We start from the raw sequence: 19,706 nt of genomic DNA, 5'->3' as shown, positions 1-19,706 counted from the left end.
AGGTATGGGGAGAGTGGGAACTAACACATTCCAGCCAAACAACTGGAAGAACTTTAAGTGCAGGAATGGACATGATTTCTTTTTTTCTCTCAATCTTGTTTTAGAAAAAAGTACACTATTTATGTTGGGAAAGCTCTTGGTTGCTCAGCTAGAGGCAGATCCTTGCCATGGAAAATTCCAATTCGAGTGCTGACAACTTTGCCAGGCTTTCATCAACCATCCGTTAAGAAGGAAAAACATCAGGTGATCTCMACACAAGCAGCAAAATAGCTCTTCCTACACCGCTCCAGCACCACAAATCAACATGCAGTTTAAAAARCATTAGCTCTGGTCCAAAAGACCATCTCTCTTGGTCCTCACTCACTGCAAACAAGCCACTGTGTCTTTATATTGCTTTATTAAGGGGCTTAATTTGCTCAACATGAACGATAAGCTCCTTTACCACTGTTTATTGGTGTGTATTCACTGTCACAGTCCTCTCCTTTTGCAAGTTGTGACAACTGTAGAGTGGCAATTTTAGAAGGAATAACACACTCCAAAGCAAGAATGGTAATTTATCTATTCCCTGCCCGGAAAAGCCTCTTGTGCCTTCCTGGGGATAGCTGGATATAACAGGCAGTACCTCACTTCTCAGGTGAACTAAATGCCAGGGTCACAGGAGTGAGGACTTGGAAACACTCCAGTTTTCATTACCTGAGCTTTCCATTTTCCAGCAGGGAGTCTACAAAAAAGAAGGTAGGAGCCCTTCCAGCCTGTGCCTGCTACAAGCTGCTGCCAAAACACACTTAGAAGTGGGGCTGTTGACAATGAGATACTCATCTATCCTTCAACTACCCTCAGAACAGGGCAATTACAGCAGTGTCAGTTGTTTGTCCCTCACGGGGCAGGAACACGCAGTCAACACAACCTTCGGAGGAGTCGCGTTCGACTGCTCACCATGGGCAACAGCACCGTGAAGTCTTTCACACGTCCAGCCCTTGTTCTGCTATGAGAAGTGCCCTTTCCAAGCACCAGGCAGAACTCTATGGGAAGACCTTCTCCTCCATTAAGTATCTTCTAGATAAGGGAGTGTCAGAGTAATTTAAGTAACTGAGCACGCATTGAATTTCTCATTCAGTTCTCTTACCTTAACTCACTGTCAAGAGCTCTGTCACGCTGGCAGTACCTTCCACATGCTGGATGGTCATTACGGTGCCCAGCAGTTCGTGATCCTCCTCCCGGGTGGATTGAAGCTCTCCGTAGTGGCTACAGGAAGAGACGAGCAACGTTCATGAACTCCCTACAAGCTTTCTAGCCTCTAGCTGTGACCGAACTAGGCGTTTCCTTCAGCTTAGCTACTAAGAATGCATGAAATGCACTCCAACAAGTCAACCAGGTTGGGAGGTTCAGGAATGAGGAAAATAGGATTTTAAGCAGTATTTTTTTTTTATGGCAATGTGTACACAATCAAGAAGACAATGTCTGGACTTCAGAAGAGTTTACAGTAAAATGGTAAACAAATCATGGCAAAGAATCAAACCAGCAACTTGGCTAAGGTCAAAGAAACCTTTCCTATGACAAGTTATGTTACTTTCAGTATTAAGTGTGTAGCTAGGAACGCCTGTAAGAGGGAAAAGGTCATTTGCCTCCATCTCAGATAAAACAGATAACCAATTCTGCCTCTTCTGGGTCTGTTGTAATGATTACATACATCTTCAGAGAAGGGAAACAAACAAAACCATCATTCTTGCTCTATAAAAGCAGTAGCAACAAACAGGGATTTTATTTTTCTAGTTAAGTTGGCCAAAATGCAATTGTGCTTATTCCAGAAATGGCAAATCAGTCAGATTCACCAGTTTCCCTGGGAAAAATACATTGTCAACTAGATTCACCAAACTGGCAGTGACTTTCTTGCATCGTTTTTCTCCAGTGGCTTAAGAGTTTTAGTTATCCTCTCAAAAAGTAGAAGAGCCCAATTCAATTCCCTCTGCTCAAATATRCATGAATGGAGAGCGCTTGGTCTTTTACTGACACACATAATGCATATTCTTTGTATAAATAACATTGCAATTCAGTGATTTAATAACATTTTAAATAAATRGATTAAATAACATTTAACCCATTTAATTCTGGAACCTGCAAGTGTCAAACAYGAGGTTAGAACTATGTTCTTTTATTCCCCTTTTTCAATTCTTCTTCCCTATTAAAAACAGAAACAAAAAACAAAAAAGAAATTTATTCTGCTAAAGGAAGGTGTTTAAGAGTTTCCTTATAGGATGGCAATTAAATCACTCATATGGTTGCCAGGCCACATGTTCTACCAAACCTACTCTGAGGTGAATGCTCCAAAAAACCTACTAGGCAAAGGCCTGAGGAAGCAGCTGCAAGTTGGTTTTCCACATACACMTTGACTGAGCGTGAGGAAATGAGAAGTTAATTCTGGCTGGGGGCAGCTCAACCACCACCTCAAGGAGCCCTCCGGCTTAGGAGGAGGCAGTAGCACATGCACAGTTACCTAAAAATCACATTATTAAAAAAAAAATCACATACGGCCACGTTGAGAAAAGCTAACCCATCCTGTAGTGGTTGAACACGCAGCAGTTCGGCAGAATGCATAAATAATATATAAATACTGCAGGTRCTGAGCTGTTGGGGGTGGCAGCTTTATGGAGGAGCACCCAGGAGCCACCGCTGCGTGGAGGTGACACTGGCACCTGGATTATTGCACGATGTGACAGMCGCTGCCCTACAGAGGACTCGTGATGTGCACGGGGGGCTGCAGCCCTCCCTGCTCCCGTGTGAACGCGCAGCCTCGCGAGCCRACGGCCCCGTGCAGCCCACGTCGCATCTCCCTGTTTGGTGAAAAGGCAAAGAAAGGCACTCGCTCAAAACTAACCAGAAAGACGCTTTGTTCACGAGTTTGTTTATTAAAAAGGTAGTATAAAACACAACCCCTTTAAGAAACAAAATTCAAGACAAATCAAGAGATTCTCAGATGCTGTCATAGGGCTATAAATTATTATTCAATTATGATTTTTTTTTCCCAAGTGTTTCTTTCCTAAAAGATGAGAACTGCAAACAACCGATTTAACGCCTCAGAGGAAAATAACCTGTCAGAAAAATTCCAAGTCAACTTACTGAAAAGTTTAATCTAACAATATACTTTGATATTACATAATAAGCAAAAAAACAATTGCTGCAAAAGATTTCATACTTCTATAAATATTTTACAGAACTTTCAGATTTTCTTCACAGTAAGACTTCAAGCCCTGTATAATGAGCACTAAAATACACACAAATCAACACAAGTACACAACTTACATAATTCATCATACTGCAGTATGTTTCCTCAAATTCAGAAATAAAAATTTAAAACCCAATTAAAATCTACAGGTATGCGTCCCTTCGAATTCGGTTACATTTCAAGAATTCAAAGTGTAGATATTGATTTTATTAGAAAATTTAAAGGCAAGTTTGAGTTTCTATGAAGCATCCAATACCTTTAAGTTTTCTCAAGTAAATTAAACTAAATACTCRACATTGTGAACAGATTAGCCTTAACTGAATAATGTCTAGGACATGTCTTAGCTAAAATGCACTGCATTTAACATACTAATGATTTTAAGTGAATTGCAATCCTTATACATGGTGAGAGTTGCATGAGGGACTGAAATTCAGTTAAAGTAATTAAAAAGAGTCAGCAGGAGAAACAGATACTAACATTTTGATGCAAAATGAAACTAAATTCTCTCTTTACAGCTGTTACATGAACATTCTGGAACCTGATGTAACTTACACATTTCCTCTTTTGGGGCTTTTTTCTTCCACATGTCTACCTTGGCCATGCTCCTCAAACCATCTAATGCTGGATGCTTTTAACTCCATACGGTCACCTTGTCAGCAAATCACTTGGACTGTAAAGCAAACTATGAGGTTTTACTTTTTCAAGGTTGAGGTTTCAAGCTAAACAACTGATTTTGCACTGGGTGGCTAAAAAGTCAGTATATGGTACTGAATTATACAGAAGTACCAATTAGTTGATATTCCTTGCAATTACTGTTCTTTTTCTGGCTGCTATATTTAAGTGGCTTTATATCCATTTTTCACTGTGACATTGAGCAAAAATAGCAACTTTTTTAGTTTGAAACTGGCCTGCAATGACTGTCCACACAGACCTTCAGCTTGCGGCTGGATGGGGTTTGTGGAAGATACCAGGAAAAGGAAACAACATTTCCTGAAGCGAGTCCCTCTTACCAAAATGTAGGAGGAAAAAGAAAAACAACATCAGCAGGGACAAGGATGACCAKGGTAAACTGGAGAGAAATTTAAGGAAAGTTAGGAACTAAGCAAAATGTTGCCAGTCCTGCAGTCTCAAGAGAGATTACTTAAGTGAAGCCATTAGAAAGCAACTAAGAACAAATATAGTGAAAACCAAATTGTGATTTTCGTCTTGCTGATCTATTTAGGATGATAGTCAGCCAGAGAAAAAGGACACCAGTTTAGAATGGAAGTCAAGTTTGTTCAGCTTCAGATTAGTTTAATATTAAGCATTAATGCTCTGTACTAGTAAAATTCTTTTACAATTCAAAATGAATTTTTATGAGAAATTGGAATTTATGCTCAGAATAATTTATAAAAATTTGTAACATTTCAAAAGGAAAGCAGTCTCCATGAAAACCTACTGAAAACAGTCACAGCTGCCTTAACCTCTGCACAAACTATTAAATGCTTCATTACCTCAATGGATAGTTTACAAAAATATATTCTTAAATCTTACTAGGAGAATAAAAGAGGTAGACAAATGAAAATAGTAGGTTAAGGGTAATGTCGCATTTCAGAACAACATATATTGATGGAAAACGGCTTTTATTTTCTTAAGAATGTTGTTAGTAGGAAAGCCAATAATGTATTTGGTCTCAAGTTTCGTTGGTTTGCTTCAGCACAAAGTCTAGGGGAAAGAGGAAGAAGGCTAATATCACATTTGATTCATGAATCAAGCCGAATTTGCACATCAGTTAGAGAGGAAGGTTACTGCACATATACAGATTTTTCAAACTTTTTCTTTTTTTAAACACTAATGCTAACCTTAATTATCTGATACCATGATAAGGCTTTACAGAACTGTACAATATTTATAGTTTTGTCAATTTTCTTCTGTCAGTTGCAAATCCACTGTAAAACAGGTGACTTAATTGCCCAGGGTTATATACGATTAGGCTCTCAAAATAGAAAAAAAGCCAACAAAGCACAACAATAACAGATCTAAAACATGGAGTTTAGAAACTGGAAGAAAAAAAAAGGAGCACTGAAAGCAATACCCACCACACTAAACGCCTCACTAAGTTACACACTTACTATACTAAAACATTAAGCCCTCAAAGATTTGTGGTTCTTACTACCAATAGAAGTATTTCAGGTAGAACCAACATAATCCATAGATTAATCTGAATATGCCAACTATGTGCAGCTAAAACCAGCAGTATTTCAGCCTCCCTGAAGTGTTCCAACKTTTTTGCTCAAATGTACAATTCACACACTTGTAAAGATGAGAAAATGGTCTTTCTTGGATGGCAAAAGCTATAGCTCTCCTTTAATGTACAGCTGATTAACACTAAAAATCTGTCACATTGGTTTATATTAAACTTTTAAAACCAGAATGAAGCCTCTTCTCTGTTGTAAGATGACATATTTTGTCATGATCAGGTAGTGTTTATAACCATAACACAAGCATTAACTTAGGTGATTTTGTTGCCATAACCTATCCTTATCTAATTATAAATTATCCATGCCAAAGACTTCAGGAACAATATGGATATTAACACTCAGAGATAGAGTTTAAAAAAAAAAATTCAGGGTATTTTGAATAATTCAGGATGGAAATAAATGTAAGAATTAGCAATTACAATTTCTTGCAATCCAATACGAATTAAAAAAACTACTTCTAAATGTGTGCTAATAGCCATCCATATGAACAACGTGCTGTGGAATTAGCACTAGTATTTTAAATACTCAGTGTCTAAATCTACCGATTTATCTTTTATATCCTTAAAAATCAAAATAATTCTTTCTAAATAAAGAACTCCCTGCGCAAAGCAGCTCCCCCAAGGTTATTTCTGAAAGCCTGCTACTTATTAACGTACTTCTAAGAATGGGGCTAGCATTTTATGTCTAGCATTTACCTTTTCAATAAAAAAGTAATATCCTTTGAAAGCCTGTTCTCCTGTATTTTGACATTTACACAACAAACTGGACATCAAGATATCAAAATTCTTTAATTTTATGACATATGAGAAATCCCACGCATGAAAAGCATGTAAGGCCACCCAAACGGCTGTATTTAAGAGAACTCATACTCACCATCCTAATGAAGATGAAGGAAAATCCTTACTCTAATGTTAAGGCAGAAACAACACAAATCAAAGCCATAACTCAAAAGTCCATTTTGCATGCCTACAGCACACAAAACCACAAGAATTTAGGATGCCTTATTTACATTATGGCCTAGAACATGGTAATGTATTTCTAATCTCCTTGTCACAATCCCTTGTTGCATCAACAGAAGATCTAAGCAGAACGAAGAGAGACTTACAGACTTGATGGTGTGATTTAATTATCTTTCGTCACTAAGTTTGCTTTATGTCAGTTGTAGTAACCTTGCTCACCTTCCACATCCGTGAACAACTTTGTACTACTCCATTATTTGCTCTGTAAGGTGTAACAACATTTCTAAACGTTCACCCTGTATGTATCACAGGATTTGTTCTGTAAAACAACAATCCAAAGAGCTCAGGACAACAGTAGCTTTGAAGAATAAGACACCAAATTCCAAAGGGTACAGGGAAAATTTACAGTAAAATCCACAAATCTTGTAATAGCTTTGCATTACTAAAGCTTCATACAGTTACATAAACTTAAGTGTTTGAACATATTTTACACTTACATAATGAAACATTGACAAGCAAAGATAGAACAAAAGAAGCCTCAGTCTGATGCATTCTTGGCAACTTGAATTACTTTACCTGAACAGCCAATTAATTAGAAACTTTTAGAGCCTCATTAAATACTGCTTTTAATGAAAATCTCAAAGCACACAACAGATGACATCCTAAAATGCATATACTCATATGAATGTTGTCTGTAGTCACTGGGAAACAAGGAAWAAACTCAAACACCACCCTAAAAATTACGCTTTCATAAAGCTTTGAAGGTGTTATGTATCTGCTTCATCATCACTGCCTGCAAGACTGCTGTCTGTAGAAGGAGCACCATCTTCATTAATGCCCTCCCCATTATTCTCCCCCTTAGGGGCTTCATCCTTTACATCCTCTTTAGTTGTGTCATTAGCTTTGGAAGGTTGTCTGCCTTCAGGCAGTTGAACACTACTTGTTGCAGAATCTGAATCAGATGTGGTTTTCTCCTCCTTTGCATCAGGATCCTCTAAGAATGATCCCCACACCTTGAGCCTTTCTTCCCTTTCTCTTGCAGTCTCCTCCACCTATTAAAAATGTTTATGAAAATCGTTAAAAAAATGCTCCTAGAAGTAGATACATTTACATAGATAAACTTATATGATATTTATGCTGCAGTAATACCTCAAGATTTTCAATAGGACCCATTTTCTGTGAATTAATAATCCCTTTGTTCAGCAAGTAATCCTCTATTAAGTTTACATTTCTAATACATTTTTTTCAAGTGAAGCAGGTTCTTTAAATTTTCTGTTAAAATGAGCAACTAAGAATGATCCTGTGGAGGGATCCTTGCCATTTTTTTCAGACAAACAAGACAGGGAGGAAGAATAACAGAAGACACACATACAAACTGGCAGGCTGATCAAGTAGAACCATGGAAAAACTACCTGATAATCTGTTACACCGTCCCACGTTTCAGCACTGAGCTGACGGCCTCCAAACCACCTTCCGTTCAGGGTTCGCTTGCACAGATCTGCTTCTGTTGCTTCTTTAAATGACACGGAAGCGACTCCGTCAGGGTGCCGCTGCAAGGAGACACACGGTTTACTTTTCTGCATAGTACTTTCATTCTAGCATCTTTTGCCTTGCCAAAGACAAGAATATAGCTTCATGCTGAACATATACAATCCCGTTTAAAAAGCACAGAAGTTACAAGTTTTCACGTTTTGTTCCACTGGCTAAAATTAAAAAATATCAAATTTGCATTAAATAAACCCATAGAAAGAAAAAAATGGCTCATCCATAGTTAAAGAAATCTAACACTACTATGTGCTTTTACACATAACAATTATGCAATGTAACTTGTAAAGATACCTACATCAAATATGAGAACCTTCTTTACTTGTCCAAACTTTTCACACTCTGTCCGTAGATCTTCTCTGATCTCATTTAGCACTAAAGGATCCTCCTGCAAGGCAATTACACAGATCAAAAAAATAAAATCAGCTTTATTCTCACTTAGACATTCATTTAACTAACTGGAATGTATATATATATATATATATTTTTTACAATTTTTAAAATTAGAATATATTACTGTATATTTTCAAAACTATTTGGAGATAATAGTCCTTGAGTTAATGAAGAAAACTTATTAGTAAACCTGTTTTGTGCTGGCTTCTCCCTTTCAACATAGTGACTGGTCTACTCTTTTGCCAATATTTTTTCTCTCAGTTAAGCTTTAAGCATTTGGTATTAGAAAAAAAGCCAAAGAATGCCAAAATAGTTTAATGTTCATTCTCTTCTGCTCAGTTTTGCCAAGTTCTTTATGATAGGAAGCTGAAACAGATACTGTTACAGGATTGTAAGAGCATCGTTAATATCAAGAAAATACATCTCCCTCACCTCAAAATCCTTTGGATGAAACATATTCCTGATAATAATGATGCGTTCATGTCGCATTCGATTTGCACCATCTTTCTTCTCAGGCCTCCAATCCAGCTGTCTAATGAAATGAAGCAACAGTAAGAAGATATTGTTGCGGCTCTCTTCAGTTTCTACAAGCATTTGTTGAAAAAAAAGTCATTAATTTGGTCTTGTAAAATATGTCTTATATTTATCTTGTTTTATAATATATCAAGCAAAACAAGTATTTTGATGCAAAGAGTTAAACTACTCCTTTAAAGACATGATAGAAGTCTGATTTTACCAATTCTCCTTTTACAAAGCAGCTGGAGTTTTAGGATACCTGAATTCAGAATTCTTCGTGAGCATCAAAGCAACTTCTTGAACACTCAAATTTAATTCCTCACTAATATCAGTTCAGACAAGGAACTAGCTGCTGCCAATTATAATAAAATTACCAGTACTTTAGCATCCTTTATAAATGAAGAATCATTACATAAAAACTGAAATCCATTTTTCCTTTTGATAAAATTCTGATTGCAAAACATGCAAAAACACTTACAGGCTTACTAGAAATTACTGCAAGGTAGCTAGCCACACAAACCAGCAATGTACTTCAGGGCGTACGTTCTATGACTTTGCTTTCTCGTGACAAATATTAGCCTTGTAAAAAATTCTAGTATTACTTCTCCTACTGCAAAACATGGACATTGTTTAACTTACACTTCTAAATCTCAAAATCTTATCTTTAGAAAAAAAAAGATCTTGTTTAATTTCCTTCTTGTATCTGCTACTTCAGCTGAAGATAACTTGGATTTCCAGTGAAGGTTGTTTTGCAAGTAAATTATGCTCTTCAACTCAAAAGGAACATCAACTGGAGTCAACTTACATAAGATTAGACTCGAATAGTTAAGGGACTAAAAGAAAAACAAAATTTATTTATTCACACAAAGTGCTGTCAAATATAACTTCATTATTTCATACTATATCTCTCTCCCCACTGGAGATTTTTCTTAAAATAAGAATTGGAAATGTCTCCCAGGCAGATACATTTTAAGCTCCTTTTAATTGATATGATGCCAAATGAAATTTGATCCCTTTAACTACTGCAAAATACATTTGCAGTACTATTTAAAATGTTTACTGGAATGCTGCTTTCATTAAAATAATCCACATTCTTATTTTCTCGTACTTTCTTTTATAATYTGAGCTCTTTTGGTTCCAAAAAAGCAGACAGAAAACTAAAAATAAAAATAATGCATCTATATAGAATTAAAAGATAACCATGTATCTTATATCAAATGCAGTTGTCTGGGGGAATCTACAAGCATATTTTAATATTTGTTCCTATGGAAACTAGCATCTCTTACCATTCTCAGCTATGATGTGAACAGTATGAGGAGAACTAGAGTTCTCCTATAGAACTAAGCTTAGATTTAGAAACCGGACTTGTGCTGTCATATACAGTGCAGGGAATAGGGCAGGAAAGAAGGGTTTTAAAAAAAGGGTCTTTTAACTTCACAGAGTTGTAATATTTCCTTCTACAACTGAAATAATGTTAGTTCCTTAAATATTAATTTAATTTGGCAGTTATGAGCAAGTTGGATTAATCAGTATTTATGAGTTCTTCCTTCTCTATTTTTTTTGAGGTTATTTCATTTTGATAAGTGATGGCAGTGTTGGCATAGCTCTTAGCACTGCATCTGAGTGAAAGTAGCATTTTCTTTACAACACTTAAAGAATTCAAACAACATGTACTGAAGGAAAAAAAATACAAACTTCTGCTGCTGGGATAACTTCTTTTTGTAGTCTTTACATTTCTTCTTTTTCTTGCTTGCATCATACTCCCCCTTCAGTTGAAACTTTGCAACTTCAACATGCAATTTATAGCCTCTAATTTCTGCCTCATCCAGAAGTCTCAGTGCAAGTTGAACGGATTCCCTCTATTTGAAGATAAAACACAGCACAACCTTTGAAGCACACAGCATAGTCAAATTATTCCAGTAACGTTTAATTAAGAATATTGTGATAAGAATCAGTTCCCTGACACTGAAAACCATCACGTCAGATCTTTCCCAAGTCTCTTGAGAGGAAAAAAAAATTACACACTGAGCTTACAATGCTTTTTATGCCAAATAAAACCCACTATTGCTTCCCTATTGTCATAGCAGATTAACGTTCCCAAAAGCAACGGCTTACATTTCACCCAAATATTCCATAAAAACCAATTCTCAATGTTCAGTCAGGCTGATGAACTTAAAAGGCAGAAAACAAAAATTATAGAGTGCTAGTTTTCTGTAAAGCTTTTATCATCTCCTAGAACAGCAGATATTTAAAGGATCTTAAGTCTTTTTTTTTTTTTTTTTTTTTAATTTTCCTAGAAGTTCTTTAGACTAGAAACTATTTTCATCTCTGTATGCTAAACAGGTTTAACTATTAATATCACAAAGGCAGTTCCATTAGTATTATCTGGTAGTTCTTGCAGAGCTGCACAGACCGCACTAGCATGCACTAACTTTGCAAATGACCAGCACGCAAAGCACATACAGGCTATATTAGCACAACCTAAACTATTRCAGATTAATATGCAAAACAGTTTTGGATTTTGGTCCAAGTTTAAACATTATTCTACTCAATTAAGGGCCCTAACTACAGGGTTACAATAAGTTCCTTTCCACCTCATTATTCCTGTGTTTCTAGCCACACAGTGCTGTTTTCAGAGTGAATGGTGAAGACATTCCCAATCCAACCTCCATAACATCAGTGAATGCAAGTGTTAACACATCCACTGGCTGCAGTAGCTATGACTCAAACCTGGTCAAGAACAGAACCCAGAAGCCAAATCTTCAGAAAATGAACCACTAAGTCACCACGTAAAAGGTGAATAAAAATGGCTATAGCTATAATCAATGAAYGTAACACTGTTTGAGAGATGCCCCTTTGGTACATGTATAGCCAGACACAGCATGGCTAGGCTGAAAACCTTCATGTCCTTTAGCAGAAAACGTCCAAGCTGAGCACTGGCACTGAAAGACRGGAACACTTTGCAACATGCCCAGCAGCTATTAAGGCTGTTTTTACTAAGGTCTAGACAAGGAGATACAAACAAGGTAAACAGACAGGTACTGCTTTTTTTTTTTTTTCTGGCATATCTAAATTCTCAGTTGTATTTAGGTATTTTAGGACTCTTCTTGATGTCATTCTGAGACAGTGGCCACAAATATCCTCACCAGAATGCAATACTGTGTTTCAGTGCATCACTGACCTTTAGATAGCAACACAGCCCATCTCCTTTAAGGTTTCCTTCCTTATCCTTATAAAGTTTGATTTTGTGTTCCTCTGTCTGAGGATCTCGCATAATGATACCACATTTTGACATGACTTGTACAAATTCATCCTTTGTAATGTCTGGAGGTAAACCTACAAAATAAGTTAAAATGGAAGGGTTGAATATGTTTAGATGGTTCAGTTTTTCTTCTCTATTAYCAGAACATAAGAAACTCAAAGTGTTTCACTAAATGAAAGATACCAAGCTTAATGATGAAGTTTTACATCCACATTAGTAAACCACYACTCCTCAATCAATATTTTTGCTACTATCTTCTAGACAGTATCTTATACCAATATTTAAAGAGCTTTTTACTTCTAAATAGGCATTTCTGGTACAACCTCAACAGTGACATTTTTGTGCTATCTAAAAGCACACCTGGAGCTTTAGTGTTGAACAAGGCAGATGAGATGACACTAATGTTGCTGTGCACACAATGTACTGCACTGATCCATGTGAATACAGATAACCTACTCAAACCAGAAAGTTTCACCATACTTCTTTTTAAGTATTTGAGACAGAAACACACTATAAACAGAAGACTTTTCTTCTACCCACAAATCAACTAAAATTGCAGTTGTCACTGAAAATCTATGAAATTTAAGTCTGAACTTTGAAYTGAGGACAACGGAAAACCAGAAAGGAAGGAAAAAAATGTTTGAGACTGCTGTGCTGTACATTTTTGTGACYACTCAGATGACAAAATGTCCTTTTGAACAGGACTGCAACAAGATTGGCCATGATTTTCAGGAACCACCACTATTACTTGCAATTATACAACTAAACCTAGCACTGATATCCAGGCAGAGAAATAATGTAACACAGAGATTYATTTGAGCTCCCCCTTATTTATCCTAAACTCAGCTTATTTTACACTTTCTTCATTCTTATCATTCTTCTTAATTATTTATAAAATCAGAAAATAAAGAGGATGAAAAAAGATTAAGTGTCAGGTAGCTTTAACACATCTTGATATAAACTTATTTTCATTGTTCTAGTCCTTCTCCAGTAAAGAGTTCTCAAGAAATTTTTGGCTTCATTTGCTACGGCTTGATTTAAGAAATTGGAGAACAATGAACTTGGCTGACACCTTGCATAATACATTATTTAAACAACACACAAGATGTTGGAATATGCCCCTGTATCACTTTTGCACACATGCAATTGTGAAGATATGATGCAGTCAAGAATGCTAAGAACAGAKAATATTAGAAGTTAGTATGGCAAATATGAGTTTCTCTCACATATAAATAACAAAAGCTAAAAATATGTAATTAAATGCTAATACTTACCAGTCACATAAACATTTGTGTTTCTGTCTTCTTCAACATGAAACCATCCTAAAAAAAAATGTATAATCCAGTTATGCTAATATACTAAACATGAGATCACACACTAAAGTAATTCTGAGGTTCACATTCCATCCATTTACTGAGTCTTTTTGTCCACAGGTACTCCTTAGCTGGCTTATTTTCTGACTCATAAATGAGGTGGAAAGGATACCTAAGTAGTGCTATATGACTTCAAAATCACTCGGAAAATTTACAGAACACACAGTATCTTTAATTGCATGCAATAAATGTATGCAAAAAAAAAACCAGTGATCAACCAAGATATCACTTAGTGCTATTGRGTTTGTGGCTGATATATAACAAAAGCTGCAATCTCCTACCTGCTTCAAGCTTCCGTTTTTCTGCTTTTTGTTTTGGATCAGTTTGTTGTGGTCCTTTCTCGTTCGCTGCAGGTTGTGTTCCCGATGTCTTAGAACTTACTGGTAGCTTACTTTCAGCTGCTGTGCCAGAAGCGGATGAGCTGTCTGTATCATCTGCATTGAAGCCATAGTTAGCATGGTATGTTGCCAGAAAATCTTCTGTTATCTGAAAAGAATTAAAAAAATTAATCCAAAAAATTGAAGACATACAAATTCAGGATTACAAATGTTTCTTAATGGTAGGGTTTTGGCTTTGATCACAGACATATCTGACATCACAGATAGACATACATTATGGTAAAAATACTTTAACTTTGGAAAGCTGACAGCAAAAGTAGTCAGTTTAGGAGACACCTGAGCTAGACTAACATACGAGTTTAATACGTCATACAAAGTTTTAAGGCATTTCACAAGCTCTGACCTTTCACCAAGCAAAGCCTTCTGATTACAACTTCAATTGCATTTGCCCAAGGTTGGAAACTGAGCACTCCTGACTGTGTTGAAGAGATAAAGTGACACTGAAGGTAGGCCAACAATTTATCTGCAGATGATTAATTTCACTGACATTTGAAGGCATCTGTCTTTTCATAGGAACAACTTCATAGAAGAAATATATCTGCACTGATAGACAATAAATAATGCACTTAGGCTGAGCCATATATTGACACACTGTTTATAAGGCTACACCTCTTACACAATACTAATAGATAAATAATTTTATCACTTTTCCAATCACGACTATACTAGGATACGACTGGATAATATTTGCTGAGATGAAAATAAACAAGCTACAAATTACAAACAATACCTTCAGCCAGATGAACTTCAGTGCCAGCCACCAGCAACAAATGCACAAGCAAAACAAAACAAAAAAGAATCCACCAACATCACTGCACTATAAAAAACTTTCTGAAATTCCATACTCTGAAATTATTTTTTCCCAAAATTGAGACTTAAACTTGGAAAAATTTATCTGGCTCTGATGCATGTTCTGCTTTCTTCATCTTCACACAAAAGAGAWCAAAATTTAATTTCAACAGTAAGCTACTGTAACAGAAAGAGGTACAATGGACAATAATAAATGCCACAATGCAATACCTTCTGTACTGGTTTGAAGCTTGAGGTTTCAATTATAAGCTTTTATTTTGACAAGCCATACAGAGCCGACAGCAACAGGCTTCTCATGAATAATGCAAAATGTTGTGCAGCCTCATATTCCTCCACCATTTAATATGAAATAGCTTCTACACTAAACAAGATTTGTAGCTCTCCTCTATACCAGAAACATAAGTAGCTGCCCTTATGTACAGAATTTGGCATTGCACAATATCAAAAGGCAGTAAGGGTACAATGATTTTAAGAGAAAAAAATATTCTAACAGTGTACTTTATAGTTTCTGGCTTTTTACTAGACTGAGTCAAAATGGCTAATTCTAAACAAAGTGTCCCGGAACATTAATATAACCATTATTTCTTCTCTTCTAGGTCAATCAAYATAGTGTTTTAAACCAAGAAGATGTATAGGAGAAAGACCCGAGTCAGCTGTCAAATTTTATAAATATATAACAAAGCGCTTTTTTATACTATATCATTAATATAAATGCAATTATTTTTAAAACAATTTTTAAAAAACTAATATGCAAACATAAACAATTTTATCAGTACTTAAAGTTATTCCATTCAAGCAAAACAAGTACTTGCAGAATTTYTTACAGACTACAATCCAATTGTGGTGGAGAACTTAAGGATGGGGATTAGTTCTGTCTTCACACCCTCTAGCTCTACCCTTTGAGGCAATTAAGCTTATAGGAAAAGAAACATAATACTAGCATATAGTTAAGCACTGGCCACACTGAAGTGGAAAGGAATCAATTAACCAAACAAAGARCAGCTAGTCTAGCCTTACAAAAGACACTCTAAGTCTGTTTTTCACGGCAAAACACAAAAGGCTGGAAGAGAGGAGCAGCTGATCAAATCAGGAACAGGTAGATATCTTTATATTTGGAATTAGTTAAATTTGCTATTAGGATGAAGATTTCAGATAAGAAAGATGCTTAGAGAAGATCAATGTTCCTGAGAAAATAGAGACTTAAAGGAAAAAATAGTTGCAAGGTAAAAAAGAGGCTAGGAAAGAGGGGAAAAAAAAAAACAAAGAGAAAACTTCTGGAAGTCACTGTTTTATTGAGTATAGCACACGGCAGGGAGCAGGGATTCTCAGTTCTCCACAGCTCCACTATGTGCTTTCGGATTTTTCAGGGTTTTGCCCCTCTGCAAACCATCCAGTACGTGAACAGCTTACTGTGTTTATRCAAATATAAACCTAAAATAACAGACTTCATTTACCATGTGTATCACATAAAAAGTCTTAATATTTTGTAAATGAAGTAATTCCTCTCATTAAATGTTACTCTGTGACAAAATTATTCTTTGGCTTACATTTCAGCAGAGGAGCTCAACAAACAAAATTGGTCTTTCCTCCCATTTTGAAAAAAATAGGCCATGGGAATTTCTAATACTTAAAATATTTGAAATAATGAAGAAAAAAAATCTGTTCTATAGAATACTTACGCTTAGCTTTCAGATGTATTTCCAAGACTTAAAGAGAAGGAACCTGAAATCTTTATATATACAATTTTCAGATACTCGCAAGCCAGAAAAGGAATGTACTATTCCACTTGTACTTCAGCCTTTTATAATATGCTTCGTTCACAACAGAAGAGCAAGTTTTATCACAGCTACTACTACCAAGAAAGTTTGAARTATCAACATCAGCACCAGCTCTTAAAGAGCCACAAATATAGCCGTGACTTCACACCAGGCTTGGAGAGGGAATGAAACTATCCTAAGACTTTACAGACAAGGAGRAAACCGAAGCTCCACAACAAAAGAGCAGAGAGCTCCTTGTAAGGTGGCAGACGGGGACAAGAGGAGCTGCGTGGGTTTTGCCTGCTCTATGCTTCAATGCTGCAGCTGTTTCACACCAGGCATCTGCCCGGCTGGATCCAAGCAAGGCCACCACGGTGGGGGGATCCCAATGATCCCTCCTTGCCTCTCACCCGTCAGTGGGAAAACCTGCGCACAACACGGGGTGCGGAGCAGCCGCGAGGGGCCGGGACCGGGCAGCCCCCGGGCCGCAGACTCGGGGCCGGAGGCCACCAAGGGGCGAAACCAAACGGTCTGTCCCGCTCTGTGGCCTGCCCGGGCAGAGGCGCCCCCGAGGCCCCGCGCGGGCCGGGGAGGCCGCTCCTCATCACGGAGCCCCGGGCCGGGCCTCTCGCCGCGAGGTAACGGCGCCGGTGTCCGCGCCCACCTTGGGGAACCAGGCCTTCTTCTCGCGGTCCCACTCGTAGGCGGCGCCGTCGGCCGGGTCCACGTAGGTGAAGGGGTCGGGCTCGCCTTCGCCGCCGCCGCCGCGCTCCGCCTCGTACTGCTGCTGGAGCTGCAGCTGCTGGTAGAACTCGTCGTTACCGTCCGCGCCGCTCATGGCGGCGGGGCGCGCGGGCCCCGGGGCTGGGCTCCGGGGGCGCGCGCGGAGCCTCCCGCGCACCGGTCACCGCCCGCCGCCGCGCGCAGGAGCGGAAGTGGCCCCTCCTCCGCCCCGCCGCGGGGTTGCCCCGCCCGTTTCACCCTCAGCCACTGAGCAGCGCGTTGCTCCGTCACGTGGGTGGCAGCGGAGCCAATGGGCATGAGGGCGAGAGGATGCTTCCGGGACCGCCGTGMGCGTCGGCGCGCGTGTGTAGGGGGCGGGGCTTGTTTTCCCGCCTCTGGGGCGGGACGAGGCCTCGCGTCGCCTCCGCGGGCGCCATGATGGCGAGCCSCGAGTGTGGGGATTGCGCGGCCTTACTTAGGCGTCCAGATAAATACCCTGCTAAGCGTGGGCGTAAARCAGTGAGGAACTGCCCTGCGGCTGTGTGCCAGCGTGGTCCTGTCCCTGGGACCGAAAGCCCACCTGTCATACCAGAAGCAAAGACAAAAATAAGAAGTAGGTTGCCCAGAACACGTGTGCTCAGTGCCATTTTACCTGGGTTCTCGCTCCTGCGTGGGTGTGGGTGCTGGCAGAGGTGCCCTGGGCAGCTCTGCTCCCAGGTTTAGGTCCTTGAGTGGCTGCAAGTGCCTGCTCCAGAGGAACGTGGTGTGGCAGCCTGCCCTTAGCCTCGCACCTGAAAGGGCTGTGAAAGGGTCACGCTTGTCCTCAAAGCRTCACACATCTGAATTAGTGAGGTTTGCTGAATAGTTACCCATCACTGCAGTACTGTAGCCTGGGCACTTCAATAAATGATTCTTACATTGGTTATTTTTAAGTACTCATGCAAATGTCTTTAAATATCAATGCACATAGTCTGTTGCCATCTAGTGGCTTTCAGACTAGATAGCTTTACATTCAAAGCAAATTTATTTGCTAAGGCATATAGTTAAAAGTAATGCTATTTACAGCACAAGTGAACATATTTTTTTTGCTTGTTGTTAATGTGACAAATGTCAGTATTGCAGCGATGCAGGTTTTTTAAATGATTCATTTGAGCAGTTGCATCAAAGCTGGTAGTGGCCRTCTGCCAGATGACTGTAGTGGTAAAGTAGTCTCTCTAAAATGAGAGTGATATTCAGTATAGAAATTTTCTGGAAATAAATACTCTGGGAACAAATATATCTCGCCCGTCATATGCACTGGAATGATAATAAAATCAAGGATTCAATTCTGAGCTTAGGAAGCTCAGAAGGGAGAGACCAACATAAATTAACAGGCAAGTCAACTGACAGTCAGATAAAATTGCTAAGGCTATAAATACAGACTTTTAGTAACCTTTGGCTGCTATACAGCGAACATCCAACCTAGTTAATGGCATCTTCCACACTTCAAGAATTTTCTCTTGGCAGAGCTATTACGATAGTTGCCCAAAGATTGTTTTGTAATCACTTATAAACTGACAGCTTAATAGGCATTCATGTTCACTCTCAGACAAACATCAGATTTCATTGGGTGCATCAGAAGCTTATCATGTACCATGCTTACTTGAAGAAATAAAATACAGCTAAGTATATGTCAGATAAAGGATCTTCCATGCCATATTGCTGACACTGGAAAGATGGGGGTAGCCTAAATTAGATGTTTGAGGAAAAGCTGCAGTGAGTTATTGAGATTTAATGCTCACTGCACTGGTCTCCATTCTTAACTGGGGAACTGAAGATGGACTCAATTCAATTGCACTAAGATGGGGTTTGAACTGAATATGTGTTTTGGAAGTGAAATAATCATAGCCTTAGATTATTGCAGGAGTCATAAATACAGTTGCATCTTAAATTGCCCGTATCATTTTCTATGCAGTACACCTCAGACCTGGCTAAAACAAGTCTTAAGAGCRTGGTACTGGCAAGTAGGAAGTCCAACCTTAATTCCTTCAGTCTGACAGAGACAAAAGCATGCTTGCATGCAGCTGGGGTAACGAGTTCCCGCACACCACATTCTGCGTGGTAAATCTGATCTGCATGCTTCTATCTTGCTGTAGAAATAAGGATAAACTACCTTGAATTGCCCCACACTCCCCACAGGTAGCATGCACGAGGTTAGCTAGAGCAGAGCAACTCCCATCTATAGCTTCTTACCTTGTTGCCCCTGTCTGTGCTCCTCATCTTCAGCTCCTGCACAGGGAGCAGCTCAGGGAGCTGATTCGTCTGAAAACTTTTCCTTTTTGAATGTCAGGTCAGCTTTTCTTTTGATCACATCTCTGGAACAGCACAGTKTGTGGTTGCACAACCATTGCTGCTGCACCAAAGGAAAGATGACCTGTGTGTTCAGGGATGGGGCTAAGAGCTGGAATTCAACAGCTCGGGTCAGGAGATGGCATAGTAAAAGGAAGSATATTACATAATGATAATTT

The 19,706-nt window shown here is 38.6% G+C and overlaps 1 protein-coding gene across 1 annotated transcript; it reads right to left on the bottom strand.

The window, feature by feature from the left end:
- Nucleotides 1–3,192: 3,192 nt before the first annotated feature.
- Nucleotides 3,193–17,350, bottom strand: HTATSF1 (HIV-1 Tat specific factor 1). Its single transcript, XM_026038961.1, has 9 exons — nt 17,141–17,350; nt 13,793–13,997; nt 13,413–13,460; nt 12,058–12,212; nt 10,572–10,735; nt 8,793–8,892; nt 8,266–8,355; nt 7,835–7,972; nt 3,193–7,474 (listed from the first exon to the last, which is right to left on the bottom strand). The coding sequence occupies exons 1-9, from the start codon at nt 17,312–17,314 to the stop codon at nt 7,190–7,192; spliced, it is 1,359 nt and encodes a 452-aa protein (XP_025894746.1). The 5' UTR covers nt 17,315–17,350; the 3' UTR covers nt 3,193–7,189.
- Between the last annotated feature and the right edge of the window lie 2,356 nt (nt 17,351–19,706).

This window comes from Nothoprocta perdicaria, unplaced genomic scaffold (assembly GCF_003342845.1).
Source record: "Nothoprocta perdicaria isolate Ctin4 unplaced genomic scaffold, notPer1 scaffold_22, whole genome shotgun sequence".
NCBI lineage: Eukaryota > Metazoa > Chordata > Aves > Tinamiformes > Tinamidae > Nothoprocta > Nothoprocta perdicaria.
This window is presented reverse-complemented; position numbering and strand designations above follow the sequence as displayed.

Bases quoted from the DNA above. Each gene is read 5' to 3' on its own strand.
- HTATSF1 (XM_026038961.1), bottom strand. From the start codon at position 17,314: ATGAGCGGCGCGGACGGTAACGACGAGTTCTACCAGCAGCTGCAGCTC. The intron at 13,998-17,140 runs GTGGGCGCGGAC...AATTCTTTTCAG, and splicing joins AGAAGGCCTGGTTCCCCAAG to ATAACAGAAGATTTTCTGGC. The intron at 8,893-10,571 runs GTTTGTATTTTT...TCATTTCATTAG, and splicing joins AAGTTATCCCAGCAGCAGAA to ACAGCTGGATTGGAGGCCTG.